This window comes from Cydia amplana, chromosome 12 (assembly GCF_948474715.1).
Source record: "Cydia amplana chromosome 12, ilCydAmpl1.1, whole genome shotgun sequence".
NCBI lineage: Eukaryota > Metazoa > Arthropoda > Insecta > Lepidoptera > Tortricidae > Cydia > Cydia amplana.
This window is the reverse complement of record NC_086080.1, coordinates 16,478,359-16,502,310: the sequence shown is the minus strand read 5'-3', so window position 1 is coordinate 16,502,310 and position 23,952 is coordinate 16,478,359. Positions and strand designations below refer to the sequence as shown.

Below are 23,952 nucleotides of genomic sequence, written 5' to 3'. Positions count from 1 at the left end.
CCGTAAGTCCCTGACTTCATGGTCTATTTATGAAGTGAAATTTACGTTTTATTGTCCCTATATTTTGACTTTGAAGTAAAAGTGTACATTACGTAAAATAATTGGTGACTTAGGACGTAATTTTTCTTAAATTGGTAAAATCTTCTTCGAGCCTAGGAAAAAATACTTAAAATGTTTGCTGGGAGGTAATAGCTTATAGCTATAGTTACAGTCGTCCTGCATGAATATCTTTCACAACACGCGCAAAAATATCTGATAAATATCTGATATTTTTGGAGTCGTTGTACTAGATATTATCGTAGTTGCTTGTACAGTCAGTGACAGAAGTAGGTTTGAAAGGTGTTATTTTCTATGAAATTATGACGTTTAAAATAACACTTGCAGTCTGTGCTATCAACATCGCTGCCGAGTTAGCTTGGTCTGACTCTAGAATATCAGAGCATAATGTCATTCTGGAAATCTGGCCCGTTTAGCTGCTTCTCCTGCTGATCAAACATCAAACATCAACATTTATTCAGCAACAAGCGTCAACTTGGAATTTACATACAGCAAAAAAAACACATCTACAATTATAAAATACAACTTTCTAAGCCGCAAATATATATAAAATCAAATCAATGATCGTACATAAACCTACGTTTTGTACATTGTGGTTAAAATAAAAACTTGAGGAAATAATTCCAGTGTGAATGTGATTAAGATAATTTTTATCACTAGGTAATAGATAGTTTGAAAGCTTTTCGTAATTTCGCGGATTTTTCACAACAACGTAATGAAGCTTACCCGTAGAACTAGGTGTTACCGCCAGCGACTGTACCCCGATGTGTGCCGCTCGTCTAGTCTAGACCTAGGAATGCTGGTCCCCACAGCGCCAAGGCGGTTACCCGGTGGCCCGCTTGCACACTTGCCGCTTTTTGTGGTGTACGGAGATGTTACTGTGTTAATTGCCCAGCCTAGGCTCCCGGACTTGTACGGCATACCAGACGGCACTATTAGGGTTAAGCGTTTTAGTACAGTCGGCGTCAAAAACGTCTTTACAAGCCAACGTTAACACATTGAGTGCCGAAAACCCGACTATCGGGTATTTTATGATTTCGTTCCCAGGCCAAACGACCCGATAGTCGGGATCGGGGTACTACAGCTTTAGGTGACGAAATTTTTGTGGCCTGGCGCGGATGTCTTGTTTGGCTGTGTGGCAATGAATGTGTTAAAAAATATATAGAAACCCTTATTCAGCTCCCAGAGGAGACGTGCAGGGATCAACCAATAGCATTGGTAATCCAGCGGAGCGGAGAAGAGATGCGGATTACCCATTGGTTATGGTTATACGTTTCTCTTCTCCGCTCCGCTCCGCAATCCGAAATAATAGCATTCTATTGGTTGATTCCCGCACGTCTCTCATCTCTGCCTCAGTGGAACCATAGAGAAAAAAATACATAGATGTAGCACCAACCGGAATGTCTTATGCTCAACAACATATGTCAAGTAGCAATACTGATAATTCCGCTACTCGATGCTAGATGTCGATACTGAAAATAATAGTCTTTTTGGTACCAAAACTGATGTATGGAGTGAGCACTCTTGTCTTACTATATTTCTCTATGGTGGCACTGTCACAGACAAGGCGTTAAACCGGATGTTCGGATATTTTTGAGCACCCCAGCTGCGCCGGTACATCTGATTATGACGCTCGTTTTATAACGCGTTTACCTTCGAGAGAATTCACTCGATAAAGTCCATTGGGCAACGCATACTATGCATTTTGATGTGCTTCGAACGACGTAAACAGAGCTCGGAGGCTAAATCTATTTTAAATTTTCAAAGGTCTTTGGCGATATGAATTTGATTTGAATAAAATAAACTTTGAATATAAAGAATAGTGTTAACAAGTGTAATTCAACTACTATAGGAAAATTTAAGTGTTGCTCAGTAGTGTCAGTACTCTTAGTAGTTGTAAATTCAATTTTACCAAAATAAACTGAAAAACTGGCGCGTTAGAATGCGTGTCCAGATATTTTTGAGCATCTCGGCCGCTCCGATATATCTGATGGCGACTGTACTACTCATCGAGACGTACTAAATAAGGTTGCGAAAGTTGCGATGTTTTATGACCCAGTTCATATGGCCACTTTCGGTCTATATCAGCAAAACAGCTCGATGACATAATATTGCATACTAAACGGAACCCTAAATTAAGCATAACTCGATATGCTCACAGTCGCTTTTTGTATTCAAAACTGCATCTTATCTGAATGCATAATGAGGGTAAACTGTGTTGAAAAACATTTGCTATAATATTGTATTAGATTAGTAAGTCGAGTTCTGTAACTAGCTCTGTTTAGGTATATAATTAGCACTACAAACCAGGGATGTTGCGGATGCAGATTTTTTGACATCCGCGGATGCGGATGCGGATGTCAAGATTAGGTACTTAGAAAACGTCAAATATTACATTTTTGTATTTTTTTTATTAAAAATAACGAAACGTTTAGTATTTGAGCAAGAATATAGGTGCGTTATATTTAATAAACAGTAACTTCGCCGACTTTTCTGGATCTAGATGATTTCGTTATAGGTAATGACGAAATTACCTAGCACTTACGCCGCCGCTAAGACGTTCCTGTACCGACTTGTCCGACATCCGCATCCGCATATTTATTATCCGCGATTTTATGCGGATGCGGATGCAGATGCGGATGTTGAAAATAATGCGGAAGTTCCGCGGTTGCGGATGCGGATGCGGATGTTCGCAACATCCCTGCTACAAACATTTCAAATATCTCCTTATTTGCACTTTGAAGATTACAGAAAACATTAAGCAATAATAAGAGCAAAAAAAAACGGAGATGTGCACATCAAGTATAAGGACCCTTCCCTAAAGCCACATATTTCGTCCCAAACAGTTGGTGTTGCTTGGTCCCTTCCCTAATGGCTCCTCTACACGATGGGCCAACGCCGGCCACTCCAAGGGACGCAGCCATGCGGTAGAATGAGATAGCAATATCACTTGCTCCCTCTAACGCATAAATGCGTCCCTTGGAGTGGCCGGCGTTGGCCCATCGTGTAGAGGAGCCATAACATGCAACTTAAAAACCAGAACTAATATTTGAACTAGATCTTTTGGACTCTAGCCTTTAGTTTTTATTTCAATATCCCCATAATCATACCATTTAAAATGATGTAATTATTCACGGCGCCAGTCGTTATCACTTCACAGTGAACTATTCTAGACAGATTTACGTCACAGTACTTACCCACGTTTACAATTACTCGCTCTAATCTATCATTTAATTGTTTACCGTGCTGGCGGTACCTATGTACAGTTGCCATCAGATATATCGGAGCGGCTAAGGCGCTAACAAATATCTGAACACGGCTCTATTGTCAGGACGTTAGAGTGCGTGGTCAGATATTGTGAACACCTTGGCCGCTCCGATATATCTGATGGCGACTGTATAACACACCTTAGGTATTATATCAGACCGGAAATTCTAAAGCAGTGGTTCCTAACCTTTTCAGTCCGGTCACCCCTATGACTAACTAGGGAACCTGATTTTACCCCTCCTCCCAATGGTAATAAAAAATAAAACGTGTACGTTTGTTGTATTGTTATATTAGGTTAGCTTATTACCCCCGTAAAATACCAGTTTTACCCCCACGGGGGTAATTACTAGGGTTTGCTCCCGGGAAATACCGGCACCGAAAGTACCGGGAATTCCCGGGATTTAGAGCCAAGCAAAGAACCGGGATTTCAAAATTAAGGTCCCGATACTCCCGGGATTTTCGGGACTAAAATTTTCGGTACAATATTTGACTGCTTTCTGTTACTTAGCATGAAATATCATGTTTTATAAAGAAAATAAATGAAAAATCAATCAATCTAAGGCTGATGGTAATACTTTTACGGCTGACCACTACATTAAAATAAATTAAAAAAAAAAGTCAATGGGTTTGACAATGCCGACAATATAAAATTGCGTAATTTGATACTTTAAGGGCATAAATGTTTGTACGATAAATAATTTTATACGAACAATTAGTTATTTTATATTTGTTTACTAACTAGAAGCAAAAATAGAGACAATTTTGTAATTAATAAAATATGTACTTCAACTTTAATTCAACTTCAAACACGGTATAAGACTCTCACATATGATAATGATATTTTAAATGAATTAATAATTCTGGCTGAATAATTTCTTGATTTGTCGTATTGATAGTTCTGTTATTATATGTTCGAAGGTCCACAGCCCATTTTGAACGCATGCGAAAATTATCAATTTTTATTATCCTTTTTCACAAAACGTCTTACATATTTTAAAAAAATGATGATATTACTGAGCCACAATTCAGTTTTTTTTTGCCAATCAACAAAGATAGTAAAAATATCATGTAGTTTAGGAAAAAAAACAAATTATATTAATGATTGAGTGACTTAAAGACACATTTTATGGCACAAAAGAAGTGTGTACCTTCACTGTGCTACTTTTTTATTGTTTTAAGAAAGATTCGTGGTCGTTTTACGCTTTTTTTTACTGAAAATTGATGTGAAAACTAATTTTTGAAGGCAGTCCCGAAAGTACCGAAAATACCGGGAAATCCCGGTTCCATTTTTGCCCGGTACCGAAAATCCCGGTTCTTTTAAACAGTACCGGTTCTGCAATCCCTAGTAATTACCCCCAGGTCAGGAACCACTGTTCTAGAGCTTTATTAAGAAATTGTATAGACTAATAGACAGTGGTCTATGGGCCTATCCTTTAACCGCCCAGAGGCCTATAAAAAAGTCTCCCATTTCATTATATTTTGAGCGAGATGGCCATGCGATGGTTATGGCTCCTCTACACGATGGCCCAGCGCTGGACCAGCGAGATGGCCATGCGAAGGTTGAGAGCACGCACTATGGAATGGGCCACGTGTAGATGCGTACGCACCGTCGCTAGCCCACTACCTTTGTGGTGCGGACGATAAACCGACACAGTGACCATCCCATCGCCATCCCGCCACACCATAAGCCATCCGACATCACATCACTACCCTCTCTAATACACGCTGGCCCAATCGTGTAGAGGAGCCATTAAATATCAAAACGTTATGGATTATAGTTATACAATAGATTAGTCAGTAAATTTCTGGATACACATTACAGAACTTTAGTAAGGCAGTAACAATAAAGTTTAGTCCTGAAAAGGTCACAGACAATTTACCCTTAATCGATTTTATCCAACGACGGAACGGAGACGTGCGTTTTTAGGATGAGAGCCTTTGCAATTTTGCATATGTGTGTGATTATTTTATGCAACCGTTGTTTAAGAGAGGTCAAAAAAGGCGAGTGGCGTGAGTAACAATTTGAGGCGAAGCCGAAAATTGTTAATAAAGACGCCACGAATATTTTTTGACTCAGTTAAACAACGTTGCATACAATACTTTTTCTACGACCAAGCACTTACTTTGAAATAAAATTGTACATTAACAAATATTTTTAATTCAAGAAGTAGCAAAAATGGAGGGTACGGGCGGGAAAAGAATAAAAGAATGAATGAATGAATGAAATTTAAAAAAAAACATGTCTATGGTTCACTTATTTGTCAGAGATGACATTTAAAATAAGGTTGGCAACACTGTATTTCATTCAATATTTTTTAAGTGGTCATTACACGAAGTATTGTAAAATCGCCAAAAAGATACTGCGTGTATGCACAAATTCTTTTTTGGGAAATAGACTAAAGACTTGTATTGACAACTATAAGGTAGGGGTTTAAAGGTGTGTGCACGACCCTTTAAATGACAAATAAAAGTACGGGAGTAGAAAAAATATATAATCTGTGGTAATGTACGAAACATGTTTTGATTTGTAAAAGGTCAGACGGTCACTGCCCTACAAAAAATATCTGATAGATAATCAGTGTATTCAATATGTAAACATCGTCTGTACAATGGAATTATATCTTTGTTAAGGGGTATTAGTCATTGCAATACTTTTATCAATCAGATAATCGGATAAGGTCCATTGACTTATTAGCATATTTAAATGGCAATTCATTGTAATTTTACCATTCCAGAAGTTGATAAGATAGCTTAGCTTCGTTTCGTTTGAGATACAATTTGTATTAGGAATTCGAATGACAATCTGAGATAACTCGAGCGTTTGTCATGCCATCTATCCATTAAGCAAAAAAGAAAAGAATGAGAAAACAATCAACCTAACCTAATCAACTCCCACGTCAAATCCTGCATCGATACGCCTTGCTGAGGTTCCATCGATTTAACATCATAAAGTGATGGGCTGATGGTGGGGAAGTGCAAGCGACGACAACACACGGCGTGTAAAAAATTTAAACTGTCCTTAAAAAACATACTATTTTTTACATCAACTCTCAGATATATGCACTATACCAGCCGCGCATATAACGAATAAGGTAATGTAAGTTAACACTGAAGGCTTACCGCCAATATCGAACAATAGGGATGTTGACAATTTTTTGGAAATGGTTTCATTTTGTAGATAGACACGTAATAATTACAGAAAAAAATATTAAAAAAATATATTCATTACTTTTGAATAAAAAAACATGTATAATAAGTTTCGTGTTTAAATTTCGCACCTAAACGCTCCAAACTGTCACGTGACCTTGATGACGTAACGGCGTTTTAAACAAACTGCTGTCAGTGCCACAACAAGAGTTAGCGAATTCCAAGCGATTTTTTTTAATTCCTCTCCGTAAACAAACATGACAGTCTGACAAATTTTATTTAAAGCCTTAACACACTACCGCATCGGACAGCGACCTTCTTTCTCGCTCTAACTTATAGCTGCGTCCTTAACGCACCACCTTACACACTATCGATTCGTGCGCCGCACCGCACCAAGATCGCGTTTCGGTACGATAATCTGTAGACACTTAGGTAGGTTTTATAACTTGTCTTTGGTGATTCCACTGTGATTACGTCACGCGCTCCGATTGGCGTTTGCAGTCACGTGATACTGGGCATTATTTTAAATACTTTTGATTATTTTTAATTAATTTATTACGCATATTTACACTTGCAAAATATGATTTTCCGCGTTCTAATATTCCCTGCTATGGTAAAAACATAACATGTTATATATTCGCGATTCATGTCAACATCCCTATTGAAAATCGTTATACCCCTTTTCCCCTTTATCGCTCTATCTCCCAGAGAGGCAGATAACGTAGGGGGTTTTGACCCAGGTCAGGTGTAATAGGTTCAGGCGCGCTGGCACGCGCTGAAGCAGCGTTAATCTTAGGTTGGTCACGATTTTCCTCTAGAGGAGTACAAGGGTGTTGACCCGCCGTTGTGCAAGCGGTCAAGGCCGTAATAAACTAGTAAACAACTTGCTCAGCCTATACCTACATAAGCGCCATCGATAACTGTACTACTGTAACTAACCGCGTGTTAAATACCAAGCGTAGGCACATCGTACGCCCAGCTCATCAAGCAAACTACAGGACCTAAACCTTTACTTACAAGTCATACAACACATATTTGTCAAATTTACAGACAAATTGGTCTTATCCCTGAGGGAATGTCAAGATCTATGCTATGATTATTTATACTAACGATTTGAGTTTGCTATTTTTGAAAGCATTTTTCACTAAGTCGAAACAAACAACGAAGATTCTTCTATTCAACATTCAACACAATATTTAATTATTCACAATTTATATTGAATGATTCTTTTGTCATGATATTTCTAATCGTAAACTAGAGTCTGTGCGGAAAGAGAAGAGTCGTGGAATGTATGGGGCCCAATACATTCCACGACTCTTCTCTTTTAACTAACTTGTATTTTCTTCACTCCACCAAAAAAAATACCGAAACAAATCTTAACTCTAAAATATCACTTTATTTACAATACAAGAACAGTTTTAACAATAAACGTTTTCAGGTTACACATTTGTTATTCAAATAAATCAAACAATAGACCTTGGATGCACCAATTCTGTACATTGTCACTACTTAAACCTTACGCAATCGCGATAACCCTTCGTTTATTTTGACGAATTGCTCCAATACCCTATTTACCGTTAGGTTGTGCAACTTACTGACGACCGCACTATATGACCATTGATAGACTTTATTCCGTTGCAATAAGAATTAAGAACAGTGCCTGACGATGGCAGATGGCGCAATAGTGAGATTTTATTCCAACAGCTTAACACGCACTGGCGAGTCATGTCATTCTCAAAAACACAAGTGCGTTCTCTGTTTTTGTTACGGTTATCGAGGTCAGGTCACAAATGGTGCGAGGATTCGTCTGCACCGCGGTTGACGGTGGGAATATGACCAGAAGGCGCCATGCCATGCCTAGAGGTCGACAACCAGACGGTAAACCGAATCGTCTTGAAACAAATAGTCGGGTCATTTGAACCTTTTCACGGCGTCGTTGCCTTTTTTGGAAGAGGAAATCCGTTCTAATCGTTTCGAATCATAAAAATTTGGCTTTCACATCAAGTTTAGTGTCAAATAGGCATAACAACACATCGCGACTATTAAATCAGAATAATTGAAAAATTCGTAACTATATTAGTTGCTCATTTTACAATGCACAATGTAGGTACTTACAATTGTAGTCCTACCTAAGGTCCAGTTTAAAGGATCACAGAATCAACGTACCTATTATACAATTATTATTAATCAAACTTGATGGTATGGAAACCGATCTATAATAGCAACGCTATTACCACTCAATTGAAGCAATTGTCACATTTATTCCGCTACATGTCATGTGATCGACATGATCAATAATCAAGTGCATACCAATAAAGATCCATTGCCGGTCATCTGCAAAAGTCACATGTTGCAGAAATAAATCATAAAAGCCCGTGATTCACGGTATGGAACGTTTTGATTGGTGGTGGCTTGGCGAGCGCAGAAGTGACCTTGTAAAGCAGTCGTTTTATTTACTGGTCACCGCTTCGGCATGACAATATGAACTATACTTAATGGAATTTCGATCTATAAATATCGATTGTTAAGTTAACGTGGCGAATGTTCGGTCTTAAAGCAAGTTTTGCGCTTTGCAAGCAATACCTACCTACGTACCTATTGTTTTAATTGAATGAGAACAAATTATCTATTCTTTGTTATGTCAAAGGTGTAGTAAACAACTTTAATCGGAAAATCCATGGATCCGAATACCGCCTATTTTGAAGTGAGTTGTATGTATTGTGTAAATATTATCAAAGACGAAAAACATAATATATGTACAGGGTGTCGCAATCAGAATAGAGTACCGTGTATGTGTACTCGTATTAGTATTAATTTACTATATGTTATGGGTTATCCATCTGCGTAAGCAATGCACAATGTACCAACGCTATAATTAAATAATTACCTCTTTGACTAGCCAGATAACCAGATCCCAAGTTAAGACAAGTATACCAGTAAACCAGACTAAACATTCAAATGGTATTTAGGTCCGCTGTATATGGCGACAAAGTAAGCTGTTTCATAGTGCGGTGTCAACGGCCAATGCGGTGTCAATGCCAGCGCAATCGATGTGTGCCATCCGAGTGCGCTTGCACATTGTACCTTGCTTCCCTATTAGCAACCTTATAACGTTGCAATAGGGGTCATGAAAGTGGCTAGAATGGAGAGCCATCAGCGCCGTCGACCTTGTTGTCTCATACCTGCATGTTACAAGTGGGTACTAACATCATATAAGCATGTTATAGCATCATTTTAATAAATAACTGGGATCAACTGGCATTCAAAAGGTGTAGATATCTGGACTTGACCCTTAGACAAAATGTAACATGCAACGAGTAGTACAATTCAGACGAGTAGTTTTTTTTTTTTAATTGTGGTAGAGTCGGAGTATGTGAACAAAAGTCATCATTAACGTCAAATTTCTATGAAAATATGACGTTTATAATGACACGCCCTCACTTTGTTCTGTGCCAGTCGATGCAAAGTTAGCTTAGACGGACTTTACGATTAATGCACAACAATCATAAAATTTATAATCTCGATTGGCTCGAGGAAAACAACAGCGATCGTCTCCGTCGCAGCTTCCTTAATGCCGTTATCTAAAAGCGTGGAGCGTTACCACAGCTGTTATATAATAATAACGTGTTCTCGTTTCGCATTCGGATTCTGATACATATTAGCATATCGATTCTTAATCTGACTGACTGATGACAGAGGTAACAAATCAAATTATATTATTAAAGATTTGTGTTGTCTTCAGTGGTCACAATACAATGAGGTTGGCCGGTCGAAGTATTTAGCAGGTGGCGCCATCATAACTTGCCCTGTCAATCCCTAGAATTGTGTAATTTTTTTGTTTTTTTTTAATGCCCTGGATGCCAGCCCTGTAAGCCAAATCTCATAGAAAAAGGGGCAAGCTATGATGGCACCATCTATGCAAACCTTTGACAGTTGCCAACCCCATTAGTAAATTACAATCTCCACAATAATGCTAGTGCCGCACAGTGGTGGAATCCCGGCATCCTGCCCTAAAGTCGTCAGATGTAGCGAAAAAAAGACCAAAATCCAGACCCTCCAGTGGCCGAGGTCGAACTACATATATCGAGGTGGGGTATAACTATAAATTACTCAATGTCAGAAATAGCTGGTACATGATCGTTGGGCTTGGTTATAGGCAAAATAGTTGAACTGTCTAACAATCTCTGATCCTTTTATCCTTTATAATGTTTTTGCGATGATGGATGCAGCGGAGCGGCGCGAACGTTGACCTGGGGATATTGAACGTTCTGCAATTGCTTCACAATAGCCCACAGACAAGACATCCTCTAGACTGAGCATAGTAACGCTACCCCCTCTGCCACAAATATACGGTAGTTTTACTCCATCTTCGAGTCAAAATGTCATAATCCCGTGCCGTGATTGCTCCGTGTCTTTGAACGGACCAATCACGGCACGGGATTCGCTCACCTCGTCCCCCGCACCCCAGTATTTTTGGCAGCATCGGTTTCATGAAATAATTGCTCTAAACTCCGTCTAGAGGATTCCTAGTCTATGCAATAGCCTGTCTGGACTCGAGGAATTATCAATTACATCATTTAACATTTCACATTGGTAAGGTGTGCGGCTTTCAAACCGGAGGTTGCAGTATTGAAGCCCGGCTCGTACCAATTAGTTTTTCGGAACCATCAAGTGCTTCGTCATTGCCTACCTTAACCATGCCAAACGTTGCCTGGCTTGAAAATCAGTGGTACTCTACCAAATCCCTACCTATATTTTATTTAATTCTTAATACTGGGAAAAGAGTGACTTTGCTTTGAAATGGAACATTTTTCGGCCCGCTTTTCACAATGTAGCTATGTTACTTTGGAAGACTAACAGCTACATATATTTTATGAGACTGTCTGTCGGCACAAAGTATACAGATTGTGAACTGTCTTATCTGATATACCTCTACAAAGTATTTGTAATGACTATAAGTCTTGTGTTACAACAGGTCTCGTACTTTGTCACAACGTTGCAATAGTGCAATATAAATTTGAAAGTTTAGCAGCAGCCAATACTTATTTCTCTTTGTAAAGGCTCATAGGCTGAGGCTATTAAAGTGATCTATTTTTTACGAGACTAGAGTCGCCTGGAGAAAAACCAGGAAAACCTATAGTTTAGTGCTTAACCAACGGCGGATGGTGTAGGATTTCTATCGCCTGTCACTTTCGCACTTACATACTTCTTAGAACGTGACAGGCATGGTAACTGCCGATAAAAATGCGACCATCCTACAACCGCAAGGAGGGCTATATTTACTATAATTGTAGTACAATTTGCTTCGCCTCCCTCGGGTTTATCCTCGCTATTGAATCCGCGGGCAAAATTCCCAGTATTTTATAATTGGATGATACTCGAGTCAGTTCCCCTCAACGGTTCTTCTCAGCGTAGACAAATCACACGATTCTATTTTTTTTTTGTAAATAAAATAGTTTGCAAATAATATCGTGTCACATATTGTATATCGTGACTCCTCACGTGAAATGTCGATATCACGAGTTACGTGTCAACCAAACAGGCATATCATTGACCTTTTGATTAATACAATAACATTATGCACAGAAGGTAAGATGCCTACAATACAACAATATTAGTATCGGAACGATGTAGGCAAACGTAACTATTTAAATCACACACACACTAACATGAAACTTTAATGGAGATAGCTGATAGGCACGACAGTCGACACAGGACAAATTTTAGACGCACTACTCATAAATGCAATGAAAAAAATATCACGGAAATTACATATAAAAATGTCATTGTAGCTAAGATCAGAGTAACAATTATTTCAACCAAATCAAAGAAAAGGTTCAGGTCGTGTCAGACCAGCTGGTCTAGCACAACTTGCGTTCTCGCGCGCGAGTCCATACTTGAAGTCGCGCCAGATGTATGGAGTCGCGCGCGAGAACGCAACTCATGCTAGACCGCCAGAAGGTTAAGGAGTTGTCAGAGGATCGGACGAGTTGGAGATTGCTCCACCGACAAGAGCACAGCTCTTAAATATAAAGAAGTCCAAGAAGAAGAGTAACAAGCGCCCCATGAGAATGGCATCAAGGGCGGCATTCACTTCGCTATTTGTAGTTGTATGTATACCCCTTACATCTCATTAAAATTTCAAAATGGCCTCTCTAGGCTTCAGTTCCGCGCACGCCTCCCAAATGTCTGGAACACCATTGTTCCGTGATAGAAAAAGTAGAGTAATTCATAATAGGTCGCTGACTTCTGTTCTGTCTGACTAGTTGACACACTATGGTGCATAGCGCATGTTAATCGCATATAACCTGCGTTTAGCGTTCACCACGCTCAGGTAATACCCCCGTAGGGCGCGTTCCATGGCCCTAGGCTGGCTTATTCTTTACTTATTATATAACTTTTTTACACTAGTGAGATTTTTGGTTAGAGATCTATTGGTATTCGCTCGGACATATTTTCTTTGCAGTCATTTGTTATGCTATAATACCACGCACAAAAATATCCATACATGACACTCTCTACGAATACAGATATCTACAATAACTGTGTCTAATATCGAAATAATTGCGTATATTCAGAGGAAGTCATAAACAGGCCTGCGTCATCGTTTACTGATTTCTATCATGTATGTATGACATGGCTTCATTGAAGAAGATTGTTTAGTTTAGATCAAGGCCGCCATAATGCCACAATCAGAACTGGTGCCATTGTCGTCAAACTCTACGGGCCATTTTTGTTATACATGTGGACTTTAAAGGCCTGTGCACACCGGCTGCGTGTGCGTGACGTGTACGTGCGCGTGCAGCGTTGTAGTATACAGATCCTTATGAGAGACGGCACACCGCTTGCGTGACGTGTGCGTGTGCGGCTCCAACATTTTAGCGCACGCGCACGTGCACGTCACGCACACGCAAGCCGGTGTGCACAGGCCTTAAGTTATGCTGAATTTTGCTTACGGCGTACCGCTACGAGTGTAGGTAGCGTACCGTGAATGATTAGGTTAGAACTATAGTTATATTGTTTTATCAGCTACTATTGATATTAGTTGCTCAGCGGACCCCAGGCTCCCATGAGCCGTGGTAAAAGGCCGGGAAGACGCGAGGAAGATGATGGTGATCAGCTATTATTGATGCTGAGTGCTGTACAGTACTTATATCGCACACTCAGGGCTATAGTTCGCCTCTACAGTGATACAGTGATACAGTAATTTATTGGTAAAAGAAACATATACATTTACACGTTATTTCGTTACTTAATTACTATTTACATTTTACTTATTACAGGTATGTGTATACAATTTATAATACATATAACATAATATTAGGTACAGCGCTGGGTCAATGATCTTACCGTATACTAGTAAATTCATCGATGCTGTAAGAAGCTTCATATAAAAGTAACATCTTAAGTTTCTCTGTGACAATTGTCACCCAACAATGACAATTCGACGTACATTGCTGGTCCAACATGCAAATTATACCTATGGATTGGGGCAACGTACTTTCCTTACTTACTAGCCCGGGAATGTCAGTGTCAGATGTCAATTTTCAGCCTGATGAAACAGGCGCCTTATGTGTTCGCTCGCCTAAGTGTTTAGGGGCCCACTGATTATCAGTCCGCCGGAAAACATCAGCATCAGCCTGTCAGTTAGAACAAAAAGTTGACAGTTCCGAACAACTGACAGGCTAATATTCACCGGCGGACTGATAATCAGTGGGTCCCTTTACCTACGTAACTTATCATAGTTGCCAGTGGTTCTCACTTTCGTTAATGCTTAACCGTTCCAATGTATCTCTCTATTCCAGATGCTGCAGGAGAAGAGGCTCTGTATCCTCGGCGCGGAGCTGTCAGAGCTGGACATCTTCGAGCGGCTGCTGCGCTTCGGCGGAGCCCAGCTGAGGCTGCTTCAGTGCTTCCAGGTTAGTCCAGTACCGCCTTATGTAACAACTAGCTTTTGCCCGCGACTTCGTCTGCGTGGAATTAGTAATTTAGGTAGCTATTATTTTATCCAATCTGCGTTTTGTTGATTCCCCATACAAACTTCGACCCCACTTTTCACCCTCTTAAAGGGTGATTTCTTGAATGAAAACTACCCTTTGTCCTTCCCCGGGACTCAAACTATCTATATACCAAATTTCAACTACCTAAATCGTGTACCAGCGCCGGTGCTACACCGCGCGGGCGTGACAGTTCCTATCTACAAAGTTTGTTATGCAGTTGTTGTTAAGTCCCCATAAAAAACTCCACCCTTTAAAGCATCAAGCACCCTTTAAAGGGATGATTCTTGGATAAAAAGTATCCTATGTCCTTCCTCGGGACTCGAACCAAATACCAAACCAAACAATCAATCCAATACAATCTCCATACCAAATTTCATCTAAATCGGTTCAGCGGTTTAAGCGTGAAGAAGTAACAGACAGATAGACTTCCTTTTATAATATTAGTATGGATGTAACGCCTTAGACAAGAGCCCGACTGATGAATAAAGGTCCACAAGTAAAAAGGTTCGCTGTCTAGACTAGCGTCTCCCGAGCGTCGGTGTCTACTGTCTATAACTCGAAATTTGCCGGCTTTTTCTACTGACAAGATCTGCTTGACCAGCTATAACATCGTTCATAAACGTTTTTACCATTTAAACGACACTTTTAACCATGATAATGATAACACACCTGCATTAAACACGTAAAACAATGGACAATTATTCTCGATATCATAACAGAAATCTATTATTATACATGTCAGAATATGCGAGAAATTAATGTAAAATCCAAACTTCGGCATACAATTAAATATTTCACAATCAAGTACAGTCGACGTCAAAGATATGTTTACACTTTTGCACCTTGGTCCTTTGTAATAAGGCGAAAAATAAAAAAATATATTTGTCGACTGTACTATCGTAATCACATCAATCAACATAAGTATTAACACTGAATGTTATCGCTCTTATATTGAGGAGCAAAAGGTCAATGAACAAGCAGTGTTTTTATACCAGAGTGCCTTGAAATGAATCATGCATACGTTGTCATAGCGAATAACAGAGTTATACTTCGTTTAAGTTTTCTTCTTGTTAAATTATTAAATTACTCATGCAATTGCTCGCGGAATGATAAGCAGATAGCGAATCGGACAGTTTTCTTATTTCTATAGGTAGTATAACTGCAAAACCATTCCTTCCATATCAATCGACTGTAGACGCATTAACGCCGACTGTCGTATTGGCAACAATGCACTGTTTGTGCTCGCCAATGCCATTCTAATCATACACTCGTTAGGCTACAACGCCGCGATTCATTGCACCGACTGTTCGATTCAATCTATTTAACTTTGCTATGCGCCAGTGGCGGCGCGTCAAACATATCCATAGGCAAACCGGAGTTAATTTACTTTTTTCTTACATATTTCCTTTACAACTCTGCTCAAATGTCCAAAAACAGGCAAGCCGGTAGGAATCGGCTTTTATGGACGCGCCGCCACTGCTATGCGCAGACTTAAAAAGTACCTATAGATAAACTCCCAGCGGACATAATGGGAGTCTTGGTCTCTGACACGAGATTATCAACATGTCTATATGTGTATAGATTGTGTGTTTCTGCTGTGTTTTTCATGACAATATAGCTGCCATCAATTTGGCTCACGAAGACTATCGTGATTGTCATAAACAGTTAACTTTATCTGTCTGTCATAAAATCAGATGCCGTTCTACGTTTTAACAATTAGCTATTCTCCTAAAATATGGTAATATATGTAACTGGCCAATTGGCCATTCCTACAATTTGTTTGAATTATTAACATTTGTTGATGTGGAAAAGGCCTTAAGGCCTCGCGGAATCTTATTTAAAGTATTTACAAATAAATGAAATGCATATAAAACATTTCTCTCATGTGTATGTGAGGTTTGCTGATATCTCCCATGCAATTCACGTGGAGTCGTAATGAAAACGAACTGTTCACGTAACGTTCACAGCTTTGTCTTAATCTTGTATGTAGATACCATCATTAAAGCCGGATACACAATATATACTATCGGTACTAAGCGACGATATACAAAACTTTAATAGATAAATACACGCTTACATACCTACATAGAAGGCAGCAGGCGTTTCCTTATAATCCCATCTAACAGTTTTTTTTTATTCCAGGCCGTGATAGAGCATGGATCCAAGCTATCAGCAGAGCTGGCCACCGGCTACTTGTCGCGATGCGACGCCAACGCGCGCTCTGAAGAATGCCTGATCCAACTGGGCCTGCGGCTCGGTCAGTATCTGAGCTTAGGTCTTACGTGGAACGTTGCTGACGATCACACTGATACAGAGAGGACCAAGCTGGCAACGTCGCGCTGTGAAGACAGGACGCGGTGTGAAGATAGCCTCATCTATATGGGCTTGAGACTCGGTCAGTAGAATAACTTTTGGTTACATAATTCGAGGTCAATCACACATATATACAGTACGGAGACGAAGCTGGAAAAGTCGCGATGTGAAGACAGGACATCAACATGGGCCTCAAGCCAAAAATCTCAAATTCTGTCAGTAAATTAACTATAGATTCAGAAGAATGCCTGATCCGACTGGGCTTGCGGCTCGGTCAGTATCTGAGCTTAGGTCTTACGTGGAACGTTGCTGGCGATAGTGACGATCACACTGATACAGAGAGGACCAAGCTGGCAACGTTGCCTTGAGAAGACAGCTCGCGGTGTGAAGATAAACTCGTCGAACTGGGCTTGAGACTTGGTCAGTATCTGAGCTTAGGACTTACGTGGAACGTTGCTGACGATGATCAGACACAGAAGCGACCGTGACGACCAAGCTGGCAACGCTGCCTTGTTAAGGCAGGACGCGGTGTGAACATAGCCTCATCTATATGGGCTTGAGACTCGGTCAGTAGATTTATTTTAGGTCGTGCGAAGATTGTCTAGGCTGGCGGCTGCGGTATACTTCTACTGATAGCTTAGACGCAATCTTCAGAAAGTACAGACTTGGAAAACATCGTTGTTTCGACGCTGTCGGTGCCAAGACAAGACAGTCTTAAGATAGTCTAGGCCTACGGTAGGTACGACTATACTCTGTAAACATATTCTTCTGTGATATTTATCGCTACCTACCTTTGAGCATTTGACAACAGACGATAGGTAGTCTAAAACGACCTTAAACTTAGCCATAAGTAGATACAGGAAATACCATCGTGTCAGAGAGTTGAGTTGAGACTAATATTTACGTAGTTACTCGTGACTGCCGCGCACGTGAGTGAAACACGTTTCTATGATCAGACACAATACTCGCGTGTTTTGAAATTTACATATTAAAATACTCTCGTGTTTTGAGAATATCTAATAATTAAAAATATCTTGTATCGCAAATTAAAACATGAATTGTAATGAATTCCTATTGTTCCCGCGAAGTCTCAAAACATTTGCTGGCAGAGTGTCAAGACTTATACATTGATAATTACTGTGTATGAATACATTAGCCGACCTTTTGCCACTTCTAGTAGTAACCTGAACTTAGAAAAATGCTGGGGATTCCTAAATCCATATGATTAAATTCTGTTGTGCAATCGATGTCTCTGTTTCGTATACCTGTCAAAGATAAGTACATTGATTGATTAAGATGCGTAAAATCTAAGACAATTACGTACTTCGAATTTGACAGGTACGAGTAAACGAGATGGCGCTGTGCAGCTCCATACATTTTGCGGTAACTCTGATTGTCAAAAGTTGACGTTTGACAATTCAGTGACCGCAAAGCATATGGCGCAGTACAGCGCCATCTGTTTTGGATGTCAAACTAAGGGGCACGTTTTATTATTAGAATTTACCTCTCTATTACAATCAATTCTCTTTGCCGGTATTTTTCTACTAATTTAAAATACCTAACGTATACGTTACACCGTCTTATCTAACTATTTAAGCGATCAGCAAAACGAATCCATCATGAATCAAAATGTTAATATTTTTTCTATTTTCACAAACCTAGTCAATATAAATACTTGAACTTTAATTTTGCCAGATACAGCGGATACAGGTCATTATTTGCATTTTGTTTGAAATGAGACAGTCCTTTGACACATTATAGCAGGTAAATGTAAATTATTTGGCAAATTTCGTCAACTCATGGCGTTCATCATAAACAGGGGTCGGACAAAAAGTGCGGATGACGTAAAAATGACGTAATCTTGCACACAGGATGATGTTTGAGTTTGTATTTAAACTTCCGTGTGACATGTAGTAACAAAGTAGTATTAATGAAGTAACAAAATAATCGTAAATAAATCCATGGAATTAATAATACAGGTGGTAGGGTGATGTAGTGAATAAAATAAATTTCACGAAACTTGCCACAATATTCGAGTAAAGATGACATTTTAGAGCGTTTTCTTATACATTAGTAAATATAAATTTTAGCTAAATAACGAAGTCAATTTATTGTTCATCTGATTGACAATGTGTCAGTCAAAAACGTACTTAAGTAGGTACTCATTTCAAGTGGCGATATCGTTTAATAAAGAGGTTGATAAATGATAAGTGATAATTGTTTATGAAAATCAAAAATACTATTTGAAATCATCCTATAAGTGGTTTGACGTCATCCGCACTTTTTGTCCGACCCCTGATCATAAACGTGTCTCTAACAAGCCCTTGATAATCATTTGACCCTGTCCGTCATTTTGGCATTTACGTTTGTCAGAATGTGACAAAATTTAATTTAGCGAACAAGTTACATGCACAACCTTTATTACGTTATGTTTTTAGGGTTCCGTACCTCAAAAGGAAAAAACGGGACCCTTATAGGATCACTCGTGCCGCTCGTGCGTCTGTCTGTCTGTCCGTCTGTCACAGCCTATTTTCTCCGAAACTACTGGACTGGATTAAATTGAAATTTGGCACACATATGTAATTTTGCGACCCAAAGATGGACGTGTAACGTATAAATAAACGAATTAAATATGGAGGCCATTTTTGGGGGGTAAATGAGAAATTTTAAAAATAAAGTTTTTCATACTATATCGTGTTACATATCAAATGAAAGAGCTCATTGTAAGAGTCTCAAATATTTTTTTTTCATAATTTTAGGATAAATAGTTTAGCAGTTATTCAAGAAAATAGGCAAAAATTGACCATTCCCCCCCCCCTATCTCCGAAACTACTGGGTCTAAAATTTTGAAAAAAAATACACAAAATAGTTCTTTACCTATAGATGACAGGAAAACCTATTAGAAATGTTGGAGTCAACCGTGTCCGTGAATCGGACTTAATGTACGGAACCCTTGAAACGCGAGTCCGACTTGCACTTGGCCGGGTTTTTTTTTTTCGTTACTTGTTGTCAATCACCTAAAATGTATGACAGATATTACAAAAACATTGAATGAAAAATAATGTTTTTTTCCGCAGCGTTTCAAAATGATGGTTTACGTTTGTGTTTTAACTATACGTAAATAATACTTTCCGTTCACCAACAAATTGTCATGCAGATTGACGTAAAATTCTGTAGTAAATAAAAAAAAATTAGTAGGTACCTAATTAAAAAACCGGGCTAGTGCGAGTCGGACTCGCGTTCCAAGGGTTCCGTACATAAAGTCGGACTCACGCTTGACTGCACATTTCTAATAGATTTTCTTGTCATCTATACTTAGGTAAAGAACTATTCTCTGTATTTTTTTTCTATAATTGGATGGTCTATAAGTAAGGGTTCCGTTTTTTCTTTTTGAGGTACGGAACCCTAAAAAGGGGGTACTAACTTAAGCGTGTTATTGTTATCAAAAAGGTTTATCTTAAACAAAATATTTTGTGTCTATTGCAGGCGGTTTTTTGAATGAGGCTGGCTGGTACGCGGACGCACAACGCGTATTGCTGCGTTGTCGCGCGCTGTGCCGCGCGCAGCCACCGAGCGCGCACTACACACGACTCACTCTCGAATGTTGCCACAGGTATGTACTACCACAGAATAAATACTAGGTACAGAAGATTCGCTCTCTAACAAAACGCGTCCGTTCAGTCCGTCAGACGTCCGTTCCGTAGCGGTGCGCGGCAACTACTATGGCTAGACACCAAAATTGGTGTGGGCCGCATGTACTTATAGCGACACGATGAAATCGCGGAATGAGCCACGCCTGCTACACTGATTCTAAAAGTCTCTAACTATGCCAACTCACTTTGAGTAATCAAATACTATTCAGCATCTCTTGATTTCTTTGCCGAGGAGACGTTTATGCAATACGAAATATCCCCGGCCCCGTTTGAACATATAGTTGGTCAAACCAAATTGTCAGTAAATAAGAACAAAAAAAACTATACTCATCTTGTAAGTAAAATACAGTAGGATTATCTCTATCTAGGTTTGAAATGAGACAGTCCTTTGACAAACTATAATTGCGATAGACAAACGTAGGTATACGACGTCCAACGTCAACGCTCGAGAACCTTCTTGATTACTGCAAAATGCACTGCAATGTATTACTACGACCTTTATTTCTGCTGTTAAAGACAGGACGCACTTTTTAGATACGTATCTACTCTACCTATGTCCTATACGTATTTATTTATAACTATTTATTTTATTTATATGAGCCTAGAGTGTCCCATTGCTGGGCAAAGGCCTCCCTCCTCCTTTTCCACGTATCCCGGTCTTGACCCGTCTCCCACCAGTTCCTGTCAAAGGCGTCAAGGTCATCTCGCCAACGCCGTCGAGGTTTGCCGCGACCCCGGGTTTGATGTGGGACACAATTGGTTGTTGTTTTAGCCCACAAATCATTCGGCATACGGCAAACGTGTCCCGCCCAGTTCCACTTCAGTTTGGCGGCTGTTTCAGCCACGTCCGCTATTAGTGTTTTGGATCGTAGTACACAGTACAGTGTTTTTGTACGTATTTAGCATCTTATCCTATTTTCATTTGCGATGTAAATTAGCGTGCCTGCAACTTAAGTGGACAAACAAGAATTAAAAGATTATACAGAGTACGCGCAAATACACCACTTCGTTTTAAGTTCCTACCCAATGTGTTAAAGTATTAAGTAGGTGCTAAAATACATTAACATGGTTAACTGGCAATTCCGGTCCACTAGCAAGTTGTGCTATACAATCTGAGACGTGACAAAATTCACGTGTTCTTCTGACTCGTGCCATTGACCTGTGCTTGTCCTAATTAAAACATACATGGTTATGTAATGTGAGAATCATCTTTATCTATGCATTTATTTATGGATCTGGTTCTTGCGTTAAAGCAAATATTTCCTAACATAGTATAAATTAATTTATCGATGATTTATATGTATGTTTGATATATGTTCCAAATTATCCAATTGTCACCGGAAGTCCCAATAAGGTCTAGATTCCCCTCTGGGCTGGAGGTTAGGTGGCGGAGCGGACCCTAGCTCCCCAAGAGAGCCGTGGCAAAAACTGGGACAACGCTAGGTTGATAATGATGATTCAATTGTCACTTGTAATAATATCTTGCACAAGGAAAATCTGACATCTTTTTTGTAGAGGCAAGTAAACATGTCACATACATATTTGTCTTTTGTTGCAGTCTGTTGACTCTGAAGTCCCCTCCCTTTTGTGATCTGAAGAAGTAATGTGCGTAGAATTTAAAACAATTAGTTAATTAATGGTTTCGTTACAGACTGCTAAACACACAATCGGCCTACTGCTGCTTCCCGGCCGCGGCCGAAACGTACGCACTAGCGCTCGACCTGCTGAGCCTCACCGACGACGCTCCCGCACAGACCGCCCGTCCAGACACGCCCAGACATGTCTCCGAGGAGTGCAGCCGCAGGTAAACAGACCTTACGTCCGTGCAGTAAGGTCTATTCAGAACTAGCCCTCGACCTGCTGAGCCTCACCGACGACGCTCCCGCACAGACCGCTCGTCCAGACACGCCCAGACATGTCTCCGAGGAGTGCAGCCGCAGGTAACAGACCTTATGTCCGTGCAGTAAGGTCTATTCAGAACTAGCCCTCGACCTGCTGAGCCTCACCGACGACGCTCCCGCACAGACCGCTCGTCCAGACACGCCCAGACATGTCTCCGAGGAGTGCAGCCGCAGGTAACAGACCTTATGTCCGTGCAGTAAGGTCTATTCTGAACTAGCGCTCAACCTGCCGAGCCTCACCGACGACGCTCCCGCACAGACCGCTCGTCCAGACACGCCCAGACATGTCTCCGAGGAGTGCAGCCGCAGGTAACAGACCTTATGTCCGTGCAGTAAGGTCTATTCTGAACTAGCGCTCAACCTGCCGAGCCTCACCGACGACGCTCCCGTACAGACCGCTCGTCCAGACACGCCCAGACATGTCTCCGAGGAGTGCAGCCGCAGGTAAACAGACCTTACGTCCGTGCAGTAAGGTCTATTCTGAACTAGCGCTCAACCTGCCGAGCCTCACCGACGACGCTCCCGCACAGACCGCCCGTCCAGACACGCCCAGACATGTCTCCGAGGAGTGCAGCCGCAGGTAAACAGACCTTACGTCCGTGCAGTAAGGTCTATTCTGAACTAGCGCTCAACCTGCCGAGCCTCACCGACGACGCTCCCGCACAGACCGCCCGTCCAGACACGCCCAGACATGTCTCCGAGGAGTGCAGCCGCAGGTAAACAGACCTTACGTCCGTGCAGTAAGGTCTATTCTGAACTAGCGCTCAACCTGCCGAGCCTCACCGACGACGCTCCCGTACAGACCGCCCGTCCAGACACGCCCAGACATGTCTCCGAGGAGTGCAGCCGCAGGTAAACAGACCTTACGTCCGTGCAGTAAGGTCTATTCTGAACTAGCGCTCAACCTGCCGAGCCTCACCGACGACGCTCCCGCACAGACCGCCCGTCCAGACACGCCCAGACATGTCTCCGAGGAGTGCAGCCGCAGGTAAACAGACCTTACGTCCGTGCAGTAAGGTTTATTCTGAACTAGCGCTAACTGCTTACAAATAACAAGTAACGCGCTGGCTACGACATTGCGCGACTGGCTTAGGCTAAGGCGACAACCATAGGTTGGAGCGAGACAGCGATCGGACCGACCGCCTTCGTTCCCACCTCTGATTTTCGCCTTAGCCGAAGCCAATCGCGCAATGTCGTGGCCAGGCCATAAGCTACAATTCAAAGAGAATAGAGTGATGAATAGAGAGTTACTGTCATGGTAATTTATGTAGCCCCAATACATGTATTGCCATGAACCGATTGAAACTGTTAGAACGCCATTTGACTTTGACCCTTATTCATTCACTGATATGTGTTACCTAATTTGTTAAATATTGAAATTAACGCCATCCATCTACGTCTAATTTACTTTGACAATAGCCTACATGACTAATTTTTTTTAATGGTATCAATCGACCGGGTTTGTTTTTAGGATCAAATGTCTATATGGGACTCATTGCATTAAAGTAACGGAAAAGTCAGAAATTGTAGTCAAAGGCCGACAGTCGCACTTCACTCGCGAAGCGCCCTATACAAAACGGCCAAGAGCCGTGACGTCATCGCCCATCTTGTAGT

At 40.7% G+C, this 23,952-nt stretch overlaps 1 protein-coding gene across 1 annotated transcript in view; it reads left to right on the top strand.

Moving 5' to 3' along the window:
* The window catches only part of LOC134653174 (amyloid protein-binding protein 2), an 82,093-nt gene that overhangs the window by 44,391 nt on the left and 13,750 nt on the right, over positions 1–23,952 (top strand). Inside the window, exons 2-5 of the mRNA XM_063508522.1 lie at positions 14,277–14,390; positions 16,614–16,728; positions 20,271–20,397; positions 22,089–22,241. Coding sequence (XP_063364592.1) covers positions 14,277–14,390; positions 16,614–16,728; positions 20,271–20,397; positions 22,089–22,241 — 509 coding nt within the window. The remainder of the gene's footprint in view (positions 1–14,276; positions 14,391–16,613; positions 16,729–20,270; positions 20,398–22,088; positions 22,242–23,952) is intronic.